General features: G+C 40.8%; 1 protein-coding gene across 1 annotated transcript; it reads right to left on the bottom strand.

Moving 5' to 3' along the window:
- Positions 1-193: 193 nt before the first annotated feature.
- On the bottom strand, positions 194-11893 carry C11H3orf85 (chromosome 11 C3orf85 homolog). Its single transcript, XM_063270830.1, has 3 exons — positions 11752-11893; positions 1972-2108; positions 194-605 (listed from the first exon to the last, which is right to left on the bottom strand). Exons 1-3 carry the CDS (start codon positions 11798-11800, stop codon positions 516-518), a joined length of 276 nt encoding a protein of 91 aa, XP_063126900.1. The 5' UTR covers positions 11801-11893; the 3' UTR covers positions 194-515.
- Between the last annotated feature and the right edge of the window lie 9857 nt (positions 11894-21750).

Below are 21750 nucleotides of genomic sequence, written 5' to 3'. Positions count from 1 at the left end.
AATAACACTCGAAATGTATATAAGAAATACTCAAGTTAATAAAAAAAAGTAAGATAACAATAGAATGGCTTTAGAAAGTGACAAGTGTTGGGAAAGGGGGCTGGGTGCCAGTTCTGTTTGAGATGACTCTGCTTTGAGTTAAATCATAAAAATAAGCTAACTCACTCAAAGAAGAGGCAAGAAAACCAAGAGCTGTGAGCAGAATGTTTTAATGGCACTATTTGTTGAAGTTTGCATCCCCTTTTTCAGAAAAGCCCTTCTTTGGGTAAATGCTTTTACTTTAGACTTTATGCTCTTTCTCAAGAATGGGCATTTATGGAGAATTTCCAATTTCATCCAGATGTCTGCAAGGGTTTTCACCATTGTTTCGTTCATAGTGTCTGTGAGTTAGGCATAATAAATAATATAGCGAAGGCCACATTCGGTCTTCCCGTCTCTCCAAGCCTGTGGTTTGAGCACACTGTGGTCCCAACTCCTACCATTTTTGTTCTTCCCTTTGCAACACTCAAGTCCATTTATGGGACAGCAGATATATCAAAGGCCAATGTGTTTGTGTCAAAATAGCGGTGTGCACTTGCTTTCAAAGAAGTCCATGTTTCCCAAGCCTGCAAAGGAAACACAAGTCAGGATGTCTGAGCAGGTGAGATATGATGGCACTGGTCATTCTCTTTACCTGACACTTGTACGAATATGTTATTCTAGTGCTCAGTTGTGTTACAGGGTTTCTGGGGGACACTGTGAATCAACATGGCTGCCTTGTGACATTGCAGCATCTGTCAGTTGATTACTGAATTGGTCTATGATAACAAGTAGGAGTACACTTGAATATTTTAGTATCCCATAAAGAAGGCACTGTGTATCAAGCCTATATACTTATTTCATTTGCCAAAATAAACAGTGCTGTATAGTAGTAATTGTAAATGATAGTTTCTGGAGAAAAAGGAGCATGAAACTACATGCATTATCTAGCTAGTGGTTTTTGTCAGCAGCTGCTGAGCGAAAGCGAAGTGGCCCTGGTAGACCAGTTAAGACATAGCCAAGCAGAGAAGGCTAGGATTGGGGCTATACAAACCAAGGACATTTCGTGTTTTTTATGTTTTTATAATGCACTCATGCCTGATGATGATGACAGCCTGAGACAGAAAGAGATAAAGAAATAAGGGAGGGGGAGGGAGGAAGGAAGAAGGAAGGAAGGAAAGAACAAAGGAAAATTTAATAATTTGTCATAGACTTATTTTTAAGTTGTTAAATTGTAAGAGGGTAATCATGGGTCATGGACATCGTCAGGTAAGTTAGCAATTTCACTGGGTTCAGAATTCTGTTGTTTTTCTATCAGAAAAGTAAACATGAGCATCAACTGGCTAATGCATGTTGATTTTATTTCTTTTGGAGCTGGATCAAATGAATAGAAAAATGCACAAAAGATAAGCACATGAAGGGGCTTCAAAGGCACAATGGTGCTCACAGAGGAATACTAGGCAGTAAACAACTGAGAGTAGACATTGGGGCCACTATCCACTTGTCCACACACCCAAGCATTCAATAACATATTAAGCCTTTACCATGTAGCAGTAATTGGGTAGACCCAAAGAATAATTACCTTGATGGATAAGGTATTACCTGGCCTTGGTAATTTAGTGAGGCTGGGTATGTGAAACTAATAATATCCATGTGATATTTTGAGAATTGTTTCCATATAAACAGCATGCAAAAGGGAGGGAGAAGGAAGCATTCATGCCCCCTTGAAATGAAGAAGAGGATATGAGAAAAGAAAAGACATTTGAGCTCACTATTTCAGCAAGCTGTGGCATTTACTAGGTAAAAGCCACTTCATGGTGAGGGAGAGAAATTACAGCTCAGAGAAGCTAAAAAGGAGAGCACGAAGGAAGGCTGGTGTCATTGGAATGCCAGTGGATGCAATGCCAGTTTGCAAGATTACGATAAAGGACTACTTGTATTGGATACCAGTACCTCATCAGCCAGTGATATTTCCTTCTCATCTGGGTGGTGATCTGGGCCCCAGAAATCTTGCAAGTGTACCACTTGTCTTTTTAGGCGTAGGAATTGGTTTGCTGGGTCCTCCATCAAAAATGGTGCTCCCAACACTTCTGCAATTAGACCAAGGCACAGCAGCTTAGGACATACATTACATATCTATGTTTCCTCTAAAACAGGCACAACTCTGGTGTTTGAGAAACCAGGTTTCTGTGGTGGGGCAGTCTGGGAAAACTAAGCCCCGAGGAATATGACGTGCCCTTTGTAACCTGTGTAGTGTCACCACCATAACCTACAAGTAGATAGAAAAGTGTGGCAGAGTTGTGGTACATGTATGGGAGCCTCACAGTTTGGGTTAAAATCCCAGGTATTCTGAGATTCTGCAAAAATTACTTAATTCTAAGCTGTAGGTAAAGCGTGCTAGTAACACATACTAAATTGCTGTAAGTGCTGCATAAATTAATAGATACTGGCTCCCGACCTTAAACCAGCCAGTCGATATTTGTATCCTGCTACATAGAGACTTTGAAGCCAATGGGGGTTCCATGAGATCAAGTCTCAAAAACTAAACAATAGAACACATGCAAAAAACTTCCCAAGGGGCTAGAAAGTAGTTAAGAACATTAGCTATTCTTCCAAAGGTCCTCGGTTGGATCCCCAGTACCCACACCACCATCTGTAACTCCCATTCCAGGTGATTTTGTACCCTCTTATGACTTCTTCTGGTCTCCATGGGCATCAGGAATGCACATGATACACAGACACATTTGCCAACAAATGACCCATACATATTAACAACAACAACAACAACAACAAAGACAGACTTTGTTAGAATACAGCACATGGGGGGGAATGAATATACTCCAAAAGTCTCCACAGAGTGAATTAAGCTTAAGACTAAAGTTCAAATAATGTAAACTCAAACCAGATAAAAATGGAAAGCATTCCAAAAATTATTGCTTATTTAATTTTTTGAGGGTTTTCTGTATGTAAACAGTGTTCACATTATTTTCATTTTCACCTCTACCCTCCCTCTAACTCTCCCTGTGCCCCCACTTCCTCTCAAATTTATGACCTCTTCCTTTTAAATTATTATTGTTATATATGTACATATATATGCATGCATACTTAATGTTCTCAGTCTATTTAGTGGTCCTCATAAGTAATGTGTTTAAAGTTGACAAGGGATTGCTAAACTATCTGGGGCTCCTTCCTGGAAAGAACAGATTCTCCTTCTCTCTCAGAAGTCATTATTTGCATAGATATGGGGGTGGTGTCCTAAAATCCTCATCTTGAACTCTCTATGTTGATAGTACAGTGTATTTTGTTTTGAGAATAACAACCCTGTACAGAAATGCAACACAATGTAATCAGTGTGGAGAAAAAAGTGGAACTCCTCCCTACCTTTGCAATAACAATATAATTTGTGTTTCATGTTTGATAAACATTTCTCACAAAATGCAAAGCTAAAGAATGCTACATTAGGAGTTCTCCAGCCTTATAATTAACAGAGATTATGACCAACACTCTTTCAGGAGCCAGGTTATGGTGAGATACAGCACTCTCTCTCAGAAGGGCTGCTGGTTAGTTGGGGGTCAAAGATTAATGATATGTAGCAGACTGAGACAGCACATGATCCACTTACATTGTACTTGAGGATGGGGCAGAGGGCACAAACAGCTATTTCCTTGGTTTATGAAGAAAAAGTTAGATCAGGAGGGTAGCAGAACAGGCTGGGGTTTTCAGTTTAAATTAGAGGAATGATGTGTAGAAACAACTTTTAACAGGAATCTACAAAGCCTACATCCAGAATCAATGGCTAGAAATAAGTAGAAAGAAGAGTCATAACTTAATATTTAATTTCAGAATACTGTTGTGACAGGTGCCAGGGTAATATTGTCTTAATATTACAGTCCAATTTCATGCAATCAACCTAGGATTTTTCAAAGCCTCTCTAACAGCCCCCAAACCCCTCTGCTTCTTGATGTCCATACTTGGATATTTCCCTCCTTCAGTTCATAGGATTGTGCTGTGTAGCCCAGAATACTGCAAAAGTGATGGCATGTTCTTGTTTTGTGACTAGCGTAGAGCTTTGATGTGTTCAGCACCGAGTTAATTGCTCTAAGAGAAGGTAGATGCTATGACCTGAAAACACCCAAGTAACCCCAGGAAAGGCGTGCACTCCAAGCTTCCTGACATCTGTGCATACTACCCTCTTGGAACCTGATGCCTTTGCTCCAGCCAGGCCTTTAGATAACTGTATGCCCATGTAACTGTTTAATGTGTTATTATTTTAAAAAACAAACAAAACAAAAACAATAACAAAAAACAGAGCCAGAGCCAAGGCCCTAAGCCACTTACAAACTCCTGACCCTGAAACGGGAATAATAAATGCTTATCGTTTTAAGCTGCTACAGTTTGAGGCAATTAGCTACGTCACAGTAGGTAAGAACTGCAGTAGGCACTTGAAGTAGTAGGCCCAGGAGGTTTCAGTAGGTCCGGGAGAAATGTCGCTCACAAGGGTGGGTGTGTAGCGAAGTAAGGAAGGGCCTTAAGAACATAACACTCAAAAAAAAAAAAAAAACCATTCTCAGAGGTATGTAAATTTTGTGCCCCAAGACCCTCATGTCCCCTTCTTTAGCCTCTGTTTTGATGATTGTCATTGTTTGGTAAGATATCAGAAGATAGCCCCGACCCATAACCTTGGTGTGCGTGCAGCAATGAGCCACCTGCATCATGTGGGAACTCATAGTCAGAGCTAACGTGTAACTTGAAGAGAACACACTGTGACCAGACAGTCTGTAGTATGTGTAACTACTTTTAAGGGATATATTGTTTTATTTTATTTCTTCTCATCTTTAGACAAGATCTTGCTGTGTAACCAGGGCTCTCCTGGTACTGACTGCGTACGCAAGGCAGCCTCGAACCCACATCAGTCCATCAGTCCTTCTACCTCACTCTTCTCTGTATTGTAAAGAGAAGCACGTATCATGTTGAGCAGCTCTAAGGGTATAATTAATTTGCATACCACTGTGGAGACCTTGCAGAGAATCTGGCTTTGTCAGCAGAGGCAGAGATCTCAATAGCTTGGAAAAGACAGTGTAAGACAAAAACATTACTTCAAATTGAAAGGAGCCGACAGCCAAGGGACAGTCAGTCCATCCAACCAAGACCAGGTTCAGAGATGTGATGGAAAGATGTGATGCCAATGTGATGGAAAGGAGTGGCTGAGATGTAGACATACTTAGAGAGCGTTGAAGGGCGAATTGGACCTGGAGCCCAACGTATGTTGAATGCAATGCTAAGGGATTTGGATTTTAATTCGTAAATGTTCTATCATAATTTCTGAACAAGAAAATAAGGGGCCAAATTTACTTGTAGTTGTTTTTATTTTAATAAAATGCATGAAATGTAACAATGATCATTTTAATTTTTTTATTTAGAGAAATTATCTCACTATGTATCCCTGGCTGTCCTGGAATTCAGTACCTAGACTAGGCTAACCTTAATCGCACAGCGATTTGCCTGCCTCTGCTTCCTCCTCACTGGGATCAAAGGTCTGTGCTATCATCAACAAGCATTTTAAAACTGTTTTTGAGGTTATGATTCAGCAGCAGCAAGTTCGTTCATATGTTTTGTAACCATCGCCTCTGTCCATTTCCAGAATGATATCCTCATCCCAGACAGAACCCCTGAACACTGTAGCAGTGACTACCAACACACCCTCTCCCAGTTACTGGTAATCACCATTCTCCGTCCTGTCTTGCTGAAGATGCATTCCAGGTACCTTGAGTAAGTGCACTCATCCTGTAGTCATGCCTATTTCACTTAGCAAACTGTATGCAGGGTCCGACATGCTGTGAAAGGCCTATTCCCTTGTAAGGCTGAACAGCATTGTATAAACATGCCACATTTATTTTCCCACTTTTTGTCAGTGGATAGGCAGATGAAAAAAGGAGAAGGCAGATCAAAAGACACAAGGTTGAGACTCTTCTAATTAGCATATGTGTGATAATGACAGTGGAGATGGGAAGTCACCACTGATCTGAAGACGCTCAGAAGAGCCCTCATTCATTCACAGTACAGACTAACCACACGCTCGTTTCTGTTTCTCTAAGAGGTGCTCGTGTGGGACTCCTCTGATTCCTCATTTATCCTGTAAAAAAGGTGGTAGGTCACAATGTCCCACACCCTGGGCCTGATAATCTTGTTTTAAAAGGCATTTTCCAAAAAGGTGAATTGCCATGCAAAGTGGACCAAATATTATCAGCAAATAAAAACACTGCTAAATATTGGTACTTAGGTCATCCCAGGTAGAAAGAGAAATGTACTAGTTGCTTGACACAGTGTTTCTTAGGATCAACCAGAAGTATAACTCATATTCTACTGCACAATTATCCTGGTACATTGTACAACCTCTGAGAACAAAGGAGCGATTACATAAGGCTCAGTAGAGACGCATGATTTAAAATATGTGCCATTGCTATTTTAAGCTTTAATAACTCTATCTTTGGAACTCTGCTCCCCTTTTCTTCATGGAAAATGTTTTACTGATACAACCCTTCCTTCCTTCCCAGGGCAAAGGACCCACCTCAGCAGAACAGGCCCAACAGGCAGCCAATAAATATTAATTGGTGGTGATAATAGCATCACCTAGGAGACAGAGGCAGCAAGTGTTATTTATTATCTGGCATTACAAGCGGAAAAATTGACCCTGGGGGATGAGATGACTCAAGGTCGCCTCAGAGCTGGTCGCCAGGCTGGAAATATAGTCTAAGTAATATAGTGGAGCACGCAATTATCCTCTCTGCTTCAGAGATTTCTCCTCCCTTTCTCGTTTTGCCTCATCAACCTTGAAAGTTACTGAAAGCAAGAGCAGGGTTTTGAGTTTGTGGGTCTATTTAACCTGGCTGGGGTCTAGAAATTCAACCCCAAGTTTTATTACTTTGTTGGTTTTCCAAAGGGTGTTTTGTGATGTTGTTTTCTTAATGTAGTTATTATCAGCCAGGTTAACACCTTCCTTAAAATCTTTATAACCCATAAAATACTTCCTCTTTTTAACTCTATATAGCTTATCCTTTCTTCATCCCCTATTAGTCTGACTTAATAAGCTCTCTTTATGTTCTCACAAATGCTCTCCAATATCCTCCAAAGGAATGCTAAAGGCAGAGACATCAGGCTGGATGACTCACAAGGCACAAGAGACCCATGCTTTTCTGTCTCTGCTGGTGACTGCCTACTTTACACAGTCACTTCCTCTCTGTTGTCAAGGGAGGCAGAATTGCATGCTCTCTAGGATGTACTGGGATAAAGGAGAAAGGGTTCCTAAGAAGCAAGTATAAAAGAGGATGTTGTGAAAACGATATACAAACATACCAATAACGCAAAAAAAATTAAATCCTGTAAATGTAGGGGGAAAAGATTCTCTGTTAAGTTTCTATTTCCATCTCTCCCTGAGAGAGAGAGAGAGAGAGAGAGAGAGAGAGAGAGAGAGAGAGAGAGAAAGAGAGAGAGAGACGCTGAGAGGAGAGGAGAGTAGAGAGGAGAGGAGAGAAGATCATGCTTTAGAGCCCAAGAAGAACTCTAATTCACTGCTATGTTCCCAACTCAGCTCGCTAGCATTGGTATCTCAGTCAAAAGCAATGCACCTACCTTTAAGTCCTTTTCTTAAACAATAAGGAAGCCACTTACTTTATTCTTTTTCTACACTTGACTTTGGTCACTGATCCAAAGACTTGTGATTAAGGGATGAGCAACTTGGTATTTAGTACAAGAAATAAGTCAGGCGAAAATGAAGCAGAAGGCAGGGGATGGGGAGGAAGGTGGGAGAGAGAGTGGGTAGGGGGAGTAGATGAATGAATATGAGAGAAGAGGGGTGATTTGGGTTATGAGGGGGAAAGTGAAGAGAAAGGGAATTAGAAAGAAAAAAGGGAAGAGACTATCTTGTTATCATCACATGTGCCTATAGTCCTGGGCCCGAGGAAGATAAAGTGGGAAGCCTAAAAATTTGAGGCCAACCTGGGTTAAATGGTGAAAGTTTGTCTCCAAACAACTAATAGGAGAGCCTTGCAGTGGTCTTGGTGTGTGTCTGTAATCCCAGAACTTGGAAAATGAATGGAGGTAGAGCCATCTTGAGGTAAAGGAGACTCTAATCTCAAAGGGAAGAAAGAATTAAAAAGGAGAAAGAAAGAAAAAGTAAAAAGAAAGCAAGAGAGAAAAGTGAAGAAAACAGGAAGGAGAAGGCAAAGGACAGAAGGTCACAGAAGGTGAGAAGCCATGGGGCAAAGGAACAGGGTTCGGGGTAAAGAAAGGACACCAAGGGAGGAAGAGAGCTGGAAAACAGAAAGGTTGGCTAAATTCTTTAATTTAGCCTGGCTTTTCAATTCTGGTGTATTGAAATATTTAACAGGATTCTTCGCATCTGAACCTCTAGCTGAGAAACCAATTTTATTGACCTGAGAACTGCTGACGGCTTCGGATTCACTGCCGTGTCCTCGTCTCCGCTTACTGAGTGGTGATATTACAGTATCTGTGCAGAATCTTGATAAGTCACATCACCTGAGTTTAATTGGTATGGTACGGCTTTCAGCATACATATGGTGACACACATATACAGGCAGACACACTGCACAGTTCCTTGGATATGTCTTGGGAGCAGCAAAGATTTCACTAGTTTTTAATCACATGGACAGGAAAGTTGAGACCCCATGAAAGGCAGCTTTTCGTACAATATGACAGTGACCAGGCAGTGCCACTTCCTGGCTGTCTTTATGTTATCTATATCTCCAGGACCACAACACTTGGTGCCACAGGGACAGGTAAATAGTTTCGATCGTCCATTCACTACTCAGTGAATCCGGTCTTTAGCAACATCACCTTTCTCTCCAATCAAATTATCTCCTGTCATTATTATTTACTGTCACTGTGCATGTCCTTAAGAGTATCAGGCAATCCTACTCCAGGACAGGCCCACACCTGTAGCTCCCAGCATTTGAAAGGCTGAGGCAGGCAGATCTCCTGAGTTTCATAGACAATCCGAGGCCACCCTAAGCTACGTAAGACACCACTCTCTCACTCATTCTCAAATATGATGAGTCAGGTGAAATTATAATAACAAAATCTCATAAAATAAAAGTTGTATCAGGAAATACCAAGTCTCTAAAAGATTAGAGCCTTTCAAGGGGTGGCTGGAAAGAGCCACTCCTACGGCTGAGAAGAAATCTGGCAGAGGGGGACTGAAAGCACAGACAAGCTTCTGAGGAAGGAAGTGTGAGCATAGTTTTAGCAGACTAGCCGTGAAAACTACTCTTTACAAAGCAAATTAGAAACAACCGAATTCTCTTGCAGTGGTTTTGTTTCAGACAGCGGTGCACCAGGTAGCCTGGGTTAGCCCCCTTACTCATGATCCTCCTTCCCCAGCCTCATAAGTACTGGGATGGCAGATATACACTATCCACTTAAGCTCAATAATGTTCAAGACCGACTTACTAGGGGAAAGGCATTTCAAACATATTTATTTTCCACAGGGTTCCTTGCAGTGTAGGCTGGCAACCAGCTCCTTTTGGAGTCAACAATGACCTTGAACTTCTGATCTTCCTACCTCTCTACTTCTTAAGTGCTGGGATCGCAGGTGTGAACTACAATATCAGGTTTATATAGTTCACACTAAGCAAATACTCTGCTACTTCAGCTTGTGGTACAGCCCCAGTCTCCCTATTCACTCTCCCCCTACAGTACCTTGTGTTCCCAGGAGGACTCCCATCTAAGCACTAACCAAGCCTGACACTGCTTGGCTTCCGAGATCAGATAAGATCCAGTGTGTCCCGAGTGCTTTGGCTGTAGATCCAATATTTACTCTTTAGGTTTGATTTTATTAATGCCCCATTGAGATAGATCCATGGTGAATTGAGCTCAACTCTGAGCAGCAATAGCACTGCCTGGACAAGCTGCTGGCTGAACCCTGTTACCTTGTCAAATATGGTTACCCAGCTTGATGGTTTCTGTCCTTTCATTGAGGAACCAATGACTACTTTACTGAATCTAGGTCTCTAGGGCAAGGTTTTGCCTGTGTTCTGATGCCCATGTCAACTCTGACTTCAGCGCAGCAATAAATGGATTAGGAAACAGGAAGAAGGGGCTTGCTTTCAGCTGGACTCCCTGTACAATGTGAACTGCTTCAGCATCTACCTGGGGCTGTCTGTGTGGCGTGCTCATGACACTTCTCAAAGCTCACAGTTTTCTTTTGATAAACGGTGTGTAGAGCCTATTTACAGATTAATCGGGAGACTTGAATTGCAAGAATATGGAATGTCCCTGACACATAAAAGGAACTTAGTTGGCACAGTTAATATTTGCTGACTTTAATTTAGGAGAAGGCAGTTTTGACCTAAATGTTCAAAGGAGATATAATTATTTTTAAAATCAAACTATGGCATACTTCTAATTCCCTACCCAGGGAGTGTCTATGTTACTATTTTGAAAACAGAATTAGTGAGATGCTTTGGGAACTCTGCTCTCAAGTTTAAGGACTCCAGCGAAGCTAACAATCATTTTTAAAAATGGGTAATAAGGATCTCCTGCATCCACCGAAGTCAAGCTCTAGGGGAGAGCCATGCATTGCACAGGTAATCTTTTGCGGAGAAAACTTTGTAAATAATAAAAATAAACTTTTAAATTATTTACTTATTTTATAATATGAAGGGCCCCGAGGGCAGACAGGTGAGAAAACTGTTCTTACAGGAAAAAGGAAGTGAGGCAGAAGCAAAGAAAGTTGATTCCTACTGTAAAGCTGTCTAATTTAGAAGATGTTGGTTAAACCTATCATTAGTGCAAAGACAGAGAATGATTCTGAAGACTTCAGCTTCTACAGCTTGCAAATAGAGCAGGCTCCTTCCCCGAGGAAGGTCTGAAAGGCTGGCCCAGTACAGCAAATGATTCTCTCCTCTTACTTTCCAGTTCTCAAATTGTTTTTCCTTGAGCTTTAGCTACAACTTCATTTTCTTTTTATTAAAGCAAGGTCAGCCACATCTATTGCCTTGCAGGTAGGTGTATTCGCACCTCAGAGCTTCGGAATTAATGTCTAAATAGACACAAAGGCACACACGAAGGGTTGCTACTATCAATGGGAAGAGCTTCATGCAAAAAGTAACTTTTTGCATTCGTCTAGACCTTTTGGAAGAAACAAATTTATTCTAGATTATGGATATTTATCAGAAATACTTATAACTCATATAGGCCTAACTATTAAGTTAACTTAAGTATTTTAGGTTTGGCTACAAGGAAACAAATGGTTCAATTCTGGTATGTTCTAAATTTCCTGGGTCAGTTTGGCAGTAAATTGCCTAGACTCTGGTGCCTTCCTTGAGCTGTCTTTAAAACATGGAGCTTAGGGAAAGTTAATGAATTCATGCTTCCAAAGTACTTCGAGGTGTTCTTACACTACTATATGAGTATTACAACTCTGAAAAGATATTTTAATCTTTCCTTTGTTCAAGGACACCAGAATGCTCCGTTGGAAGAAACAATTAAACCAGAATGTTAATATGTTAATGTATAATTAAGAATAAAACAATCACACACTCACTACAGTACCAATTTCGAAAACATATCGTGGCAAGTTTCCTTGGTTCCCTCAGTGATTTTGAGGTCCACAGATAAGACATATTTGTTCATATCCTTCAGAAGCCAAAAGGAGTTACCAAGGACCCTGATAGTTGTAAAAGATATGACAAACCAAGAAACAAACCGATCTCTTACCTATTAGCAAGGTGGAGCACACGGCTGCTTGCAGCAATTTATAGGCCATGATCCTGTTTTAGAAATAAACAAAAGATGTATTTACTTTAATCTTTTCCAGACAAAGCTTTAGGGTGCACTAGATACTTTTCCCCAGGCATATAAAGTATTTACTGTGTACCTGAATGCCTGAAAGGAGTCAGGGAGAGGCACTTGCTTGACGTCACAGATTTATATACCTCCTGCCCTTTTACCCTTTGGACTTTTTGAACTGACTTTACAGGTTGTACTTAGATGAACCATTCATTTACCTACTGATTTAACTCTCCACACTTACACAATACATTAAAAGGAAGAAGGAGGAGGCGAAAGAGGAGGGGGAGGAGGAGGAGGAGAAGGAAGAGGAGGAGGAGGGAGAGGAGGAGGAGGAGAACTACTAACCCCACCATCCCCAAGGTCGCATCCACTCTTAGTGGAAACATTTTTAAAATGTACAATTGTGCCAGAGAATAGTTTAGCAGTTTCTTTAAAGAAGCCATAGCATCCAATTAACATTCAACACACAATTCCAGTACTGGACATATATCTGAGATTCAACACTCATACCTAATCAATAGCTTTATTAGTAGGAAGCAAAGTCATGAAACACACCAGATGCTATTCAATACCGAATGTTAAGTTTTACCCATGTATTATGGAGTTCTGCCATCAGTAAAAAGTATCATTTGTAGATACAGCAGTGTGGGCGAATATCAGGAAATTCAGTGAAATGGTTACATCCTTTATGGTTCATTTGTTTAATCTTTTTTGAAAACAACAAAATTGTGAATGTTCAGAACAGATTGGTGGTTGCCAGAGATTAGCAATGAAGAGGGAAAAGGCCAATAAGGCTTACTCTGTATATGAATTGTGATGAGGATGTGATGTAAAAATTGTTCAAATTAAATGGAACTTACCACACATCACACACAATGAACCCATGCAGAACCAGGGAGATCTGTGACGTAGCGGTTATATCTATGTTAACATCCCCCTCTATGTGTTAGAAGGCTTTACTCCACTTTTGCAAGATGCTCCTATTGGGAAAAGCTTGGAAAGGACACATGGAGCCTCTCTAGGTGATTTCTTACAGGTGTGTGTAAATCCATGCATCTCAAAATAAAGCTTAATTAGGAACAAAGTGTTCAGCTGCACTATAATATCTGTTTCCAACAACAAACTACAAAGCAAACCAACACCCCACTCTCATGTCGCCAACAGTTGTTTATCCCTGGGTGCGATGAGCAGTTAGCTGAGTGAATTCATCATCTGATACAATTCGTTGTAAACGGCAAACTGTACATTTGTTTTCCAGTCTTACCAAGACTTCCAATCTGGAATATGTATCCAGGTATAAAAGTGATAAAAACATCTTCCTGATAGCCAGAACTGTGCAGGGTGTTGGAATATCTGGATCTCTGACTGAGTCTGTGTCTCCATGAACCTCTAGATGAAAGACTTGGAAGAACTCTATCTGAAAAGAAATATGGTAACCATGAAAGCCCATCCCAGGTGTCATCCACACAACACCTCCCAGGTATCGATGCATACCATACTTCCCAGGTATTAACCCATAGGTCACCTCCCAGGTGTCCAACAATAGCACACCTCTCAAGTGTCTACATCATATTTCCCAGATGTCCACCCATACCTTACCTCCCAGGTGTCCACCAACACCACACTTCCCAGATGTTCATCCATCCACACCCCACCTCCCAGGTGTCCATCCACATCACACCTCCCAGGTGTCCATCCACATCACACCTCCCAGGTGTCCTCCACAACACACCTCCCAGGTGTCCATCCAAACCACACTTCTCAGGTGCAGTGGCCACTGCCACAATTCTATTTATTTCCTTTGCTTTGACTTTGAAGAGAGTTAAGGGTTTTTAGTTGTATATTGTGTTCTGGAATCTTGAGGAAATACTTAACTTTAAAGTCAGGATAAGGACTGGAGAGATGGCTCAGCAGTTAGGAGCGATGACCGCTTTTCCAGAGGTTCTAAGTTCATTACCCAGCAACCACATGGCAGCTCACAACCATCTATAATGGGCATCTGATGCCCTCTTCTGGTGTGTGTGTGTGAAGACAGCAACAATGTACCCACATACATGAAATATATAAATAAATCCTAAAAAAAAATAAAGTCAGGATAAAAAGAGAAATTATGTCTTACCTTCTCTAACCTTCATAATTTAACAGTTTATGAACTTAAAAATGAAGCTTACAGAGGAAAGGTGGTTTTGCCTATTGTTGTTGTTATTATTATTTGTCTCTTATTTTCACACAAGTTATTCATCTCTGTTGAGTGGGATGCAGGAAAGAAGCATAAAATCATAATATGAGATGGGTATAGTGGTGCACGCTTTTAATCCCAGCACTAGGGAGGCAAAGACAGATGCATCTATTTGTTTGAGGCCAACCTGGGCTACAGAGTGAGTTCTAGGGCAACCAGGGCTACACGGAAGAACCCTATCTTAAAAAAAAAAAACAAAAAAACAAAAAACAAAAAAAAAACAAAAAGAGGAAAGAAAGAAAAAAAGAAACAAATAGTAGTATACTATCCTGCTACAGAAGAGTGAACTCAGGCTCACTAGCTTGTCCAATATTCTGTAGCTTGTCGAAGGAGTGTCCAGAAATTCAGATCAACCTTCACAGAGCAGTTCAGGTGGTGCTTCTGCATATAGGTGGGATATGGGTAATATATCAAATCAGGGGTTTTCAGTCCCAAATGTATTCATGGCCTGGGGAACAAAGGCAGTTTCTTAGAAGTGGAATAAATATGATACAGTAATCTTTGTGAACGAGATTATAGTCTTTCCTGTGAGTAAAGCCTTCCTTGAGATTCCAGTGTGGCGGGGTTCCTCTTTCTAAAATATGCTTCCTTGTTGTCCTCAAGCAAGGCTTCCCTGCATCGTGATATTCCCAAGTAAATGACAAGCCTTCTGAAGGCCACTGCTGTGTCATCCTCCACCCCCACCCCGTGTCTTCAGTGCGTAGCAGGCACCTGTCATATAACAGCCCTTAGTAAGCATTACTGAAGTTAATGGAATCAATTGATCCAACTTTAATTAAACAGCTTTACATCCAGTCAGGATTTTCCTGGACAAGTCTGTCAGTTTGTGGCTGTATCTGGCCAGTTGCACAAAATATACATCATGCAGCAGTTTCATTTTTGGGTTGAGGCTTGGGCTTTTTTTTAAATCCTTTTCTCCGGAGCTTGTCTCCTCTTGTGATCTATGAATGAAAGATGCTACAATCTGTGAAAATTGGCAACTCTAATTCTAGAGAAACGGAAATGTTCTTTGAAATGAAATTGAAATAACTATCTTTGGAAAAAATAGATCAAGTAGCATAGATTAATGAAGCCCATCCCTGGGCTGTTTATTATTGAAGTTTCCCACTTGGAAGTTGCTGCTTTTATATGATAGGACAGACCCCTGTCAACTACCACAGTTTCTTGCATACCAATGGCATGCAAATGTGGGAAGAGAGGGGGGTGGATCACATCCGTTATCATCGAAAAATATCTTTTTTTTTTAGAAGAAAAAGAAAGGAGAGAAAGTTGCTATATCATGCTACCAATGCCATCGTACTTCATAAACTGTAAAGCAGCTAATGCCATCAGACTTTGTAGACTGCAAAGCCTTGGAGAACACAGCACTCCTTTATAAGGTTCTGGTATTGAGTATTGAAGCGCATAGTAGAACCTGGCTTGATTCAACTGTCTCAGCATCGGTGGATGAAGAGGGCCAGCCTGTACTCCAGGAGAAGGCAGAAACACTACTGAATGTTGTGCTGAACTTTGAACTGTATGTAGTTGTACTCTGGAATGGACTGGCTGATGGTCCTCATTTTTGTGAAGTTAATCGAGGTATTCAGAGCAGCTGTAGGAGGCCAGCACTTCCTCAACACTGTTCAGGGGGGCATTTGTGAACTGGTTTCACAGCCAGTATTGGTTTTTCACAATTTGTATTCTGAGTATCCTACCATGGAGGGCCCCACAGTGAGAGTTACTGCCTGATATTTAGACAGAGAATAACACAGTAACAAATGAATAAGGGCTTCGGTATAGCCTTCTTACCAGTGGAGCAGATCTTTACAGAGGTTCACAGTCAGACTGAGGCCCACCTGTGTAATACAGAAATTACAATAGAAGTATTATATGGAATATGTGTTAGTCATGGAAGGTGGATTTTGTTTTCCATTTTACTCACAATGTGAATTGTGACAAATGGCAGATACTGTTCCTCTTCATCCCTCTCCCTCCTTGAAAGAACACGAACTTCTCAGCATTATGTTCATCTGGATTTCCATGGTGTTTTCACCACAGTGGGGCACACTCACCAAATGCCCAATGTGGGAATGGGATTAGTTTGAAGAAGTCAGCTATAATCTTGAGAAGAGATAGTTTTGCCCTTGAATTCAATTTGGTATGCTTGAGGCAGATTTTATAAATTTGCTACAGCCCAAGAGGCCTAATATTTAACAGCATTTGGACATTCCATTCAGGACTTGTGTAATGAACTTCCCTTTGAGGAGGTACAAGCTATTCACCTTCTTTGAAATACTGCACCGATCCTGCTTGATCTGAGGAAGAGGGAGAAGTCATTCTTGGGTCTGTGCTGTCTAGGATCTTTCTCTTCTTTTCCCCCCATTTGTGTGCTAACTGTTTTTTTAAAAAAATTAACTTAATTTTTGTTTTTTTCAGGACAGAATTTCTATGTGTAGCCTGGTTATCGTGGAACTCACTCTGTAGACCAGGCTGGCCTGAAATTCACAGAGCTCCACCTGCCTCTGTCTCTCCAGTGCTGGGATTAAGGGCATGTGCCACCACCATCTGCTTTTGTGTGCTAATTTGTATGGCCCAAATTGAGTATAATAGTAGGGAAAATGGGGAATCTCATAGTTGTAATTTATTAGTTCATCAACTATTTCATAGGCATTCCCTATGCTTTGGGTAAATTTTGGGTAATTTCAAAATCTATTCTAGATGTATTTCACATATATTTGTTTTAAATACTAGAATTACAGGAGGGAAATGAAACTGTTCCTATTGGGGAAGAAAACCCTTTCACGAACATTTGAGGAAACAGATTTAATTTTCCATGAGGACAGATAACTCAGGCTGGAAGAGGATTACAGGGAAGCAAAGCCCACTTTAAAAATATTGGATCAGAAACCAAGGGTACACATTAGCAGGATATACACTGGGATATTCATAACAATTTTTGTGATTAGTCCACTGGTGGAATTTAAAAAATCATTTGTTACACACACACACACACACACACACACACACACACACCACTAAAAAAAAGTAACAGCAATAAAATTCTTGTTAGATGATCATGGTTGGTCACATAGGCAATTCTAGCTCTTAGGAGGCTGAGACAAGAGAACCACAGATTTGAAGCCAGTCAAAACTATCCAGCCTGGGTCACAAAACAATCTTTTAATGTTTTAAATTATTATTATTATTATTATTATTATTATTATTATTATTATTATAGAATATGATTTGTATGTGGAGCCGTGTAGATTTTTGTCTAACAGATTATAAATTCAGGAGTTGGTTCTCTCCTACTCTGGGTTATGGGGATAAACCCAGGCTCATATTGCAAGTCCCCACTGAGTCAGCTTGCTAACCCATGACACTGTCTTAAAACAATAAAAACAGCATAAAAATCAGGGCATGGGGTGATTTCCCTGTTATTGATGTTTAATAACATTGTGACTTCTGCCAATTGTCACTATAAACAAATTAGAGTAATTTGAAGATGTGTCATTAATACACATGTATTCAGTCTTAAAGTTTAAGGCAAAGTGACCATCTGTTTTGTGATAGAGTGATGGAATTCCGCCGCTTCTCGGTTAAGCTTTGAAGGAAATGCCTGCTAAGGCGTTTTTCTCATTACATACTGAATAATTGATAGTTGACAAATGTGACATTTATTGAGCATCAGCAATGTGCTATAAAGTTCACAGAGCACAGAGCTATCAAGGATTGCTGTCCGTTTGGCTCGCTATCAAATCGAAGTCTGTCATTTGCTAAATCATCCATGCTTCACTAAGCCAAAAGCAAAGAAAACATTGCTGGAGATTCAGGATAGAAGTGAATGGGACCGGATTTTCTCTGCAAGTATCCCCTTGGGGATTAGAATTAGTTCTGTGGGAAGGCAATTTGCTCCTGTGGTGCTGGTATTCTCACAAGATAAACGTGATAAAGAAGGAATAGATTTAAAATGAGGGCTGCGGGCTGCGCTGTCATTTTATGATAGCCATTTTCCTCCTTCAACCTGTAGTGAGCCTTCATCAGCAACAGCATGACTTGAGGAGGGGGGAGCAAACTGAGAATGCTCAACTGGCAGGAAGAGACAGGAAATTAAAGGGATAACAGAAGCTTGGCTTGGTGACTCATAGCTGTAATTCCTGTACTTGTGAGGTTGCAGTGGGAGGACCACTGTTGGCCTGGAGACCAGGAGAGAATAACATTTGAAATGTAAAAAAGAAATACCCAATTTAATAAAGATGAGAAAAAAAAAGAAACATAGAAGAAAAAGTGGAGAAGAGCCTCGAACACATGTGCACTGGGAAAAAATTCCTGAACAGAACACCAATGGCTTATGTTCTAAGATCAAGAATTAAAAAATGGGATCTCATAAAACTGCAAAGCTTCTGTAAGGCAAAGGACATAATGGCAACCAACAGATTAGGAAAAGATCTTTACCAATCCTACATCTGATAGAGGGCTAATATCAAATATATACAAAGAACTCAAGAAGTTAGACTCCAAAGAGCCAAATAATGTTATTAAAAGATGGGGTACAGAGCTAAACCAGGAGTTCTCAGCTGAGGACTATCGAATGACTGAGAAGTACCTAAAGAAATGTTCAACATCCTTAGTCATCAAGAAGATACAAACCCCCCCCCCAAAAAAAAACTCAACCAACCAAAACAAAACAAAACAAAACAAACCACGAGATTCCACCTCATACCAGTCAGAAGGCTAAGATCAAAAATTCAGGTGACAACAGATGCTGGTGAGGATACGGAGAAAGATGAACACTCCTCTATTGTTGGTGGTATTGCAAGCTGGTACAACCACTCTGGAAATCAATCTGGAGGTTCCTCAGAAAACTGGACAGAGTACTACCTGAGGACTCAGCTATACCACTCCTGGCCATATACCCAAAAGATGCTCCAACATATAAGGAGGACACATGTTCCACCATGTTCATAGCAGCCTTATTTATAGTAGCTAGAAGCTGGAAAGAACCCAGATGTCCTTCAACAGAGGAATGGATACAGAAAATGAGGTACATTTATACAATGGAGTGCCACTCAGCTATTAAAAACAAAGACTTCGTGAAATTCACAGGCAAATGGATGGAACTAGAAAATATCATCCTGAGTGAGGTAACCTAACCACAAAAAACACACATGGCATGCACTCACTGATAAGTTGATATTAACCCAAAAGCTCAGATTACCCAATATACAATCCACAGACCCCATGAAGTTCAAGAAGGATGACCAAAGTGTGAATGCTTCAGTCCTTGTAAGGGAGAACAAAAATATTCCTAGGAGGAGACATGGAAACAAATTTTGGAGCAGAGACGGAAGGAATGGCCATTCAGAGCCCCACCTGGGGATCCAGCCCATACACATACAGACACCAAACCCAGACAATATTGCTGATGCTAAGAAGTGTATGCTGACAGGAGCCTGATATAACTATCTTCTGAGAGGCTCTGCCAGAACATGACAAATCCAGAGGCGAATGCTCACAGCCAACCGTTGAACTGACAATGGACTCCCCATTGGAGGAGTTAGAGAAAGGATTGAAGGAGCTGAAGGGGTTTGCAAACCCGTAAGAACAACAATACCAACCAGCCAGAGCTCTCAGGGCCTAAACCACTGTCTAATGAGTACACATGGGCAGACCCATGGCTCCAGCTGCATATATAGTAAAGGATGGCTTTGTTGGACATCAATGGGAGAAGAAACCCTTGGTCCTGCCAAGGCTGGACCCTCCAGTGTAGGGGAATGTCAGGGCAGGGAGGCAGGAAGTAGTGGGTGGTTGGGTGGGGAAACACTTTCATAGAAAAAGGGGAGTGAGGATGGGATAGGAGCTTTATGGAGGGAAACCAGGAAAGGGGTTAACATTTGAAATATAAACAAAAAGTATCCAATAAAAAAAGAGAAGCCAGTCTGGGTTATGTAGAAAGACACTATTTTAATGAAGAACATAGTAAGAAAGTGCAGAAATCACTTCCTATTGATTCCTACTGATGACTGTTGGGTAGTCGTATTAATTTTCCAGTACTATCCTAGTGAAATGCTACACAGTGTGTGGCTTATAAAAACAGAAATATATTCTTTTCAGGACAAGAAGATGCAAGTCTGAGATCATGGGGTTGGTAGGCTTTGTCTCCTCTGAGATCTTATTGGCCAGTCTCCTGCTGGCTCTTCAAGTCATGGTTTCTCCGTGAACAGGTATATGCATCCCTGATGTCTCTGTGTCCAAACCATCTCTTCTTAAAGGAAACTAGTCAGATTGGGTCAGAGCCCATTAACAATCTCATTATAAAATAATTACCTCATTAAAATCTCCCTCATCAAATACAGCTACGCTATGAGTGTTGGTTTTAGTTATAGTTTAGGATTCAACATATGACTTTTTTTCTTTTCATTTTGAAATAGATTTTATTATGGATCTCTGGCTAACCTGAATCTTGCTATGTATATCACACTAGCCTCAGACTTTCATGGACCTTCTACCATGGCCTCCTGAGTTCTGGAATAATGGATGTGTGCCTCCATGCTCTACTTGATAGATAAAATTTGAAGATACACTTTGAAACTTTGCAATAAAAGCATTTGGCACAAGGAATCAAGGAACCTGTAGGTGTATCTTGATAGCTTTGTCTCCTGACAGTTAAATATGCCTTTGTCGTTAAATATCTCAGCTGTACTTAAGCTCTTCACTTTATGTACAAGGTAAGGGCCAGCAGGGGCTTTCCAAATTGCCACACATGTAAATGAACAATGGTCTGTGTCCTCGAAGGAGCTCAGCTACATGGAATATCATTTGTACTGTGCTTGTGACGATCTCTGACCTTTTCCAGAAGGATCATAAGAAGAAATACTCTAAAAGGGAGATCAGTCCACCAGGGTTTGGGAGAGGAGGAGAGGTTACCTTACTTCCCCTGAGTACTACTCACCTCATAAATATTCCTAAAAGTCTTAGCTTTTACAGTGCAAAGCCCCACTAGGTCAGCTGGCTCTGAACTTTGAAGTATTCAGTGCTTTACTGTTCTAAACTCTGTTTTAATTGTTTGTCTTCAGCTGAATTCTTTCCTTCAAGACAAGAACTAAGATTAAATCTTTCCCCTTGGAATAGCTTTTAAACTGTAACAGTAGCAAAGAGAAGACCCTTCAAACATGCCTAAGTGTGATCCTCCCAAATGTCATATCCACATAAGAACTGAGTGTTTGGAAGGTCTGTTGAGATGTCTGAGGGCCGAGCTGCAGTGACACCTGCCCATGATGCAATGGTTTTGCTTGGTGAGGCTGCTGTTCCTTTGTGGCTACAACAGAGCTTTAAGAAAGACAAGAAACACTGTTCCGCCATCTTCCCTCAGAGTTGTTCCAATTCAGTTTTTTTCTTAGGAATTCCAAGGTGGTTAAATTATTTCCATCTCTGTCCATTGTCAACAGGTCAAAGTTAACAAGCAGTTTTAGCTAGTGCTCCTATGGAGGTTGGCCAGTGGGTCAGGACAGTCTTTCTGAAGCAAGGACACGTACAAATGGACACTAGTGAGCACAGGATGTAGACTGGGTCACTTTTACCTATAGGAGGTTACTCAGAATTGGTGTGTGTGTGTGTGTGTGTGTGTGTGTGTGTGTGTGTGTGTGTGTGCACGTCTGTGTGAGTGATCTTTAAAACCAGACTTATTTTGTTCATTCCTGACCTTG

Source organism: Rattus norvegicus, chromosome 11 (genome assembly GCF_036323735.1).
Source record: "Rattus norvegicus strain BN/NHsdMcwi chromosome 11, GRCr8, whole genome shotgun sequence".
NCBI classification, from domain to species: Eukaryota; Metazoa; Chordata; class Mammalia; order Rodentia; family Muridae; genus Rattus; species Rattus norvegicus.
The sequence above is the reverse complement of the archived record's forward strand: the minus strand, read 5'-3'. Positions and strand labels throughout refer to the sequence as shown.